This window comes from Ornithorhynchus anatinus, chromosome X4 (assembly GCF_004115215.2).
Source record: "Ornithorhynchus anatinus isolate Pmale09 chromosome X4, mOrnAna1.pri.v4, whole genome shotgun sequence".
Taxonomy (NCBI): domain Eukaryota; kingdom Metazoa; phylum Chordata; class Mammalia; order Monotremata; family Ornithorhynchidae; genus Ornithorhynchus; species Ornithorhynchus anatinus.
The window spans coordinates 5,408,840-5,415,727 of record NC_041752.1 but is presented as its reverse complement, the minus strand read 5'-3'; the positions used below and the strand labels follow the sequence as shown (position 1 = coordinate 5,415,727).

Here is a 6,888-nt window from a genome sequence, read left to right as displayed (position 1 = left end):
TTGACGGGCTTACAGTCTAATTGGGAGAGACAGACAAAAACAATAGCAATAAATAGAATCAAGGGGATGTACATCTCATTAACAAAATAAATAGGGTAATAAAAATATATACAAATGAGCGGATGAGCAAGGTGCTGAGGGGAGGGGGAGAGGGGGAGAGCAGAGGGAAAGGGGGGAAAGGGGACTCAACTGAGGGGAGGTGGGGGGGGAGGTAGAGAGGGAGCAGAGGGAGCAGAGGGAAAAGGGGAAGCTCAGTCTGGGAAGGCCTCTTGGAGGAGGTGAGCTCTCAGTAGGGCTTTGAAGAGGAGAAGAGAGTTAGTTTGGCGGAGGTGAGGAGGGAGGGCATTCCAGGACAGCAGGAGGACGTGGGCCAGGGGTCGACGGCATGATAGGCGAGAACAGGGGACGGTGAGGAGGTGGGCGGCAGAGGAGATGGTAGAGCCTAGAACCTAGATGGTAGAGCTCTCTCATTCACCCCACACATCCAATCCGTCACCAAGACCTGCCCGTCTCACCTTTATAATATCGCCAAGATCCGCCCTTTCCTCTCCACCCAAATGGCTATCTTACTGGTACAGGTTCTCATAATATCCTGGCTGGATTATTATATCAGCCTTCTCTCTGATCTCCCTTCCTCTTGTCTCTCCCCGCTCCAGTCTATTCTTCATTCCTTTGCCCGGCTCATCTTCCTGCAGAAACGCTCTGGGCATGTCACTCCCCTTCTTAAAAACCTCTAGTGGTTGCCTATCAATCTCTGCACGAAACAAAACCTAGAGGTTTTTAAGAAGGGGAGTGACATGCCCAGAGCGTTTCTGCAGGAAGATGAGCCGGGCAAAGGAATGAAGAAAAGACTGGAGCGGGGCGAGAGAGGAGGAAGGGAGATCAGAGAGAAGGCTGACACAGTAGTCTAGCCGGTATATAACGAGAGCCCGTAGCAGTAAGGTAGCCATTTGGGTGGAGAGGAAAGGGCGGATCTTGGCGATATTGTAAAGGTGAAACCGGCAGGTCTCGGTAACGGATAGGATGTGTGGGGTGAACGAGAGAGACGAGTCAAGGATGACACCGAGATTGCGGGCCTGAGAGACGGGAAGGATGGTCGTGCCATCGACGGTGATAGAGAAGTCTGGGAGAGGACTGGGTTTGGGAGGGAAGATGAGGAGCTCAGTCTTGCTCATGTTGAGTTTTAGGTGGCGGGCTGACATCCAGGTGGAGACGTCCCGGAGGCGGGAGGAGATGCGAGCCTGAAGGGAGGGGGAGAGGACAGGGGCGGAGATGTAGATCTGCGTGTCATCTGCGTAGAGATGGTAGTCAAAGCCATGAGAGCGAATGAGTTCACCGAGGGAGTGAGTGTAAATGGAGAACAGAAGAGGGCCAAGAACTGACCCTTGAGGAACTCCAACACTTAAAGGATGGGAGGGGGAGGAGGCGCCAGCGAAGGAGACAGAGAATGACCGGCCAGAGAGGTAAGAGGAGAACCAGGAGAGGACGGAGTCCGTGAAGCCAAGGCGAGATAAGGTATGGAGGAGGAGGGGATGGTGGACAGTATCAAAGGCAGCAGAGAGGTCAAGGAGGATTAGAATGGAGTAGGAGCCATTGGATTTGGCAGGATACCTTCCATGTTCAGAGTTCTGTACTGGCCAAGTGTTTTTAGGGCTCTTTACAGGGCTCTTACCATATTCAGGGGGTTGTAGAGGATTCCTTCCCTGTTCCGAGTTCCATATTGGGTACCTACCATGTTTAGGATATTGTACAGGACACCTTCCATGTGCAGAGTGCTGTCCAGGGCGCCTACCATATTCAGAGTTCTGTATTGGGTACCTACCATGTTCAAAGTGTTGTTCAGAGCACCTACTGTGTTCAGGGGGCTTTACCGGGCACTTATCATGTTCAGATCACTGTACAGGATGCTTTTCATATTCAGAGTTCTATACTGGGAAAGCACCACGTTCAGGGTACGGAACAGGGTCCCTACCATATTCAGAGTACTGTACAGGATACCTTCCATGTTGAGGGTTCTATATTGGAAAACTACCATGTTCAGAGTGCTGTTCAGGGGCTCTACTGTGTTCAGGGCACTGTACAGGATCCCATCTATGTTCAGAGCTCTGTTTTGAGCACCTATCGAGTTCAGGGTTCTGCACTGAGCACCTCTCGTGTGTCGAGCACCATTCTGTACGCCTCTGATGCTGAAGTTTCCCTGTTTTCCACTTTTCCTTCTGATCCCTTCCCTCTGGGAGATCTCCCATCCCAGTTGCCGTGCTAACCCTGCTATTGCAGGGATGGAAAGCCTTAATCAATCTATCAGGAAAGCCGAGTCCCAACTGCAGTTAACCAGCAAGAGAGATTTTAACTCTCTTCTCCTGTCCGTAGACACATCGAGGACATGGGCTCAGCGAACAAGACGGGTGACTCGACATTCATTCTGCTGGGCCTGTCCCATGACCCAGGGCAGCAGCGGCTCTTCTTTGTGCTCTTCCTAGTTCTGTACCTGGTCACCTTGGGGGGGAACCTGCTCATCATCCTGGCCATCGGCACCAACTCTCACCTCCATTCCCCCATGTACTTCTTCCTCGCCAACCTGTCCCTTGTCGACATCTGTTTCTCCTCCACCACCGTCCCCAAGATGCTGGTCGACCTGCAGACTGGCAGACCAGCTATCTCCTACACCAGTTGCCTGACTCAGTTGTACTTCTTAGTGTCCTTAGTAGCCTTGGATAATCTCCTCCTGACGGCGATGGCCTATGACCGTTACATGGCAATCTGTCACCCTCTACGCTACACCACGGTCATGAGCCCCGGACGTTGTGCCCTGTTGCTGACCATGTGCTGGACTCTGTCTGTCCTCTACGGCTTGACCCACACGGCCCTCATGGACACCTTGAGCTTCTGTGCATCCCGGGGTGTCGGGAACATCTTCTGCGAAATGTACGCGCTCCTGCGGCTGTCCTGCTCTGACACCCGCCTCAACCAGGCCATGCTCCTGGCCACGGGCTCCCTGCTTTTCATCACTCCCTTCCTGCTCGTGCTGCTCTCCTACACCCACATCGCCATGGCCATCTCCAGGGTCTCCTCAGCCCAAGGCAAGTCCAAAGCCTTCTCCACCTGCGGCTCCCACCTCACCGTGGTCTCCCTCTTTTATGGGACACTGTTTGGGGTCTATCTACAACCGCTGTCCAACTACTCCGTCCAGGACACTGTGGCCACAGTGCTGTATGCGGTGGTGACCCCCCTGCTCAACCCCTTCATCTACAGCCTGCGGAACCGTGATCTACACCAGGCACTGCGAAAACTCATCCTCCGGAGAGCGACCGTCCTGCAGTGAGGGAACACGGGGCCCTGGGCCTGGCTCCTCCCGCACCCATGACTCTGCCTGAATCAGGCTGTCTCCCCTCTTGGCCCTGTGGCCAGGACCACCCCCCCGACTGGCCTCTAGTTCTCCCCCAGGGAAGCCCCGGGCTAGGGGGCAAAACACCCCAACCCAAGAGTCTTCTGAATGGAGGAGCATGGAGGGTAGCTCAGGGTGGATCTTTGGACTGCAGTGTCTCTGCGCCAAGCTTCAGTCTTGGGAACCAGGAACCTGCGCCCCATTGCCAGCATGTGGGTATTGTTCAGGGTCTCCCGGCTGCATCAAAGGCCCTCTTCCTGCCGCTCCAAACTTCTACCTGATGGGCAAAGCCAGCGGGCCCGTTCCCATCCATCTCAAGGGATTCCCACTGCCTTGTCCCTCTGGGAGGTGGACAAGAGGTGGGGAATATCAGGGAGAGTCCTGGAGGGCAGAGCTCCACTGAACCCCAACTCTGGCCTGCCTGTGCCTTCTCAACCATATCAGTCGAGGCAGGATTTCCTGGAGGCTCTAGCTGATGCCTTGGTCACGGGAAAATGACCCACAGCATACCAGGGTCCCTAACCTGGAACTGACAGAACAACATCAACTGTGGTCATCATCATCCCAATTATGGCCTGGTGGGAAGAGCGTGGACCTGGGAGTCAGAAGAACCTGGGTTCTAATCCCAGCTCCGCACTTGTCTGCTGTGTCACTATGGCAAGTCACTTAACTTCTCTGGGCCTCAGTTACCTCAACTGTAAAATGGGAATTAAGACTGTGAGCCCTATGTGGGACAGGGACTGTGTCCAATCTGATTAGCTTTAAGTCATGGGTTCCAATCCCGGCTTCGCCACTTGTCAGCTGTGTGTCTTTGGGAAAGTCACTTAACTTTTCTGTCCCTCAGTTCCCTCAACTGAAAAATGGGGATTAAGACTGTGAGCCCCACGTGGGACAGCCTGATTACCTTGTATCTGCTGCAGTACTTAGAACAGTGCTTGGCACATAGTAAGCGCTTAACAAATACAACCATTGTTATTATTAGCTACCTCAACACTTAGAACAGGACTTGACACATAGTAAACACTTAACAAATACTATTAATATTGTTATTATTATTATTATCTACCCCAATGCTAAGTATAGTGACTGGCACATAGTAAGAGAAGACTGTGAGCCTCATGTGGGACAACCTGATTACCCTGTATCTCCCCCAGTGCTTAGAACAGTGCTCTGTACATAGTAAGTGCTTAACAAATACCAACATTATTAGTAGTAGTAGTAAGCACTTAACAAATACCACAGTTATTACTTTTGTGATTAATTATTGTCATTATTATTATCATCCTCTTCCTCATTGGCATCATCATCCTCCTTGTCTTCCCCTCCACAATCACCCTTGTCTTCAACATCTTGGTCATCTTCCTCACTGGCATCAGCATCACCATCGAGGTCATCGTGCCACCGTTTACTGCATCATCACTTTCGTTGTCATCCTCATCAATGTCATTATCCCCACCATCATCATCATCCCCCCCAATGATGTCAAATACGATGATAGGTCAAATAGGATTGAATGAATGATGTCATCACCTTTATCCTCAGCGTCATTGTCATCTTCCTCATCAACACTGTCGTAGTCAACAGCATCCTGGAAGCAACTGTTTCCTGCACAGCAGTTCCCTGGGCACCCACTATGTGCAGAACCCTATGCTTGGCGCCTACTGTAGGCAGAACCTTCCACCGGGCAAATGGTCTGGGCAGAGCCCTGCACTGAATGCCCTCTGTGTTCAGAGCACTGTATCACCCACCCACTTGATGCAGGCTACTGTATTGAGTGCTTACTGTGAACAGAGGTCTCTAATGGGTGCTCGCTGGGTGCAAAATGCCATACTGGATGCCTACTGAATGCAGAGCCTTCTATGCATGGAACCCTGTACAAACCACCTACTGTGTGCAGGATGCTGAATTGAGCAGCTACTGTGTAGGGTCAGTTAGTTACAGTATTTATTAAGTACTTATCGTGTTGCAAAGACTGTGCTGAACTCAGGAGTAGATACAGTGGAAGATTATTAGATTGGGCAAGGCTTGGGCAAGTTTCAGGGGTCATAACTGGAGGCTGAGAAGATGAGGGGCCAGAAACAAGGGCCGATCCTCCCCTATGGAGAGATGGTGGCTGTCCGGAGGCCACTGTCCTGGACATTGAGGGCTAGACTGGAAGTTCTTGCTTCATCTGGAGGAGAAAAGGAAGCCAGGCAACAGATTAGACCTTTGGGTGCAGGGCTAGGCAGGTGGGGAGAAGTTGGTGACGGTGAGATAAATCAATTTTCTACTTCCTAGATGGAAAGAGCACGGGCTTGGGAGTCAGAGGTCATGGGTTCGAATCCCGGCTCTGCCACTTGGCAGCTGTGTGACTGTAGACAAGTCACTTAACTTCTCTGTGCCTCAGTTATTCCATCTGTAAAATGGGGATTAAGATTGTGAGCCTCACATGGAACAGTCGGATTACCCTGAATCTACCCCAGCGCATAGAATAGTGCTCCGCACATAGTAAGCGCTTAACAAATACCAACATTATTATTATGGCTGGACCTTTGTGAGATCTCTCTGGCTGGGCTCCCTCAAAACTGGAGTACAAGCATCTTCTGAGAAATCTTTCCGGTTGGATCCCTGGGAGATCCCCCATAGCTGGACTCAATCCCTGGATTCTAATCCTAACTCTGCCACATGTCTGCTGTGTGACCTTGGGCAAGTCACTTCATTTCCCTGGGCCTCAGTTGCCTCCTCCGTAAAATGGAGATTAAGAGTGTGAGCCCTATGTGGGACAGGGTCTGTGTCCAACTTGATTAACTTGTATCTACCCCTGTGCTTAGAACAGTGCTTGGCACATAGTAAGCACTTGACAAGTACCATAATTATTATTATTATCTATCGAGTCCTTATTCTTGTACAGAGCACTGTACTAAGTGCTTGGGAGAGTACAGTATAAGAGAGTTGGTAAATACGTTCCCTACCCAGAAAGAGCTTCCAATCTAGAGGGAGATCCCTCATGGCTGAACTTTTGAGAGATCCCTCTGGCTCCCCATGCTACCTAACTGCAGAGCTTGACGCTCTATACTGGGATTCGGTAGGTGGGGGGGGGGCGGGAGGCTCAGGAAGGTTCAGGATGGTTTGGTTTCAGTCCACTGGGTCCCGTCCTTTTAGGGAGATGCAGGGTTCACTGACAGCATGACCCCCAATCAATCAATGGTATTTACTGAGCACTTAAGAAAGAACGTGCCTGTTTATTATTATACTGCACTCTCCCAAGAGCTTAGTACAGTGCTCTGCACACAGTAAGTGCTCAGTAAATACAATTGACTCACTCTGTGCAAAGTATTGTAGTAAACACTTGGAAGGGTACAGTAGAGAAGCAGAGTGGCTTAGTGGAAAGAGCACAGGCTTGGGAGGCAGAGGACATGGGTTCTAATCCTGACTCCGCCACTTAGCTGTGTGACTTTGGGTGAGTCACTTAACTTCTCTGTGCCTCAGTTACCTCATCTGTAAAATAGGGATTAAGATTGTGA

General features: G+C 51.0%; 1 protein-coding gene across 1 annotated transcript; it reads left to right on the top strand.

The window, feature by feature from the left end:
- The first annotated feature begins 2,383 nt into the window (after nucleotides 1–2,383).
- LOC100083711 (olfactory receptor 1D2-like) lies at nucleotides 2,384–3,322 on the top strand. The gene has a single exon (XM_001514225.4). The coding sequence runs from the start codon at nucleotides 2,384–2,386 to the stop codon at nucleotides 3,320–3,322; it is 939 nt and encodes a 312-aa protein (XP_001514275.4).
- Nucleotides 3,323–6,888: the final 3,566 nt, after the last annotated feature.

Excerpts from the sequence above, each read along its gene's own strand:
- LOC100083711 (XM_001514225.4), top strand. The coding sequence starts at position 2,384 with ATGGGCTCAGCGAACAAGACGGGTGACTCGACATTCATTCTGCTGGGC.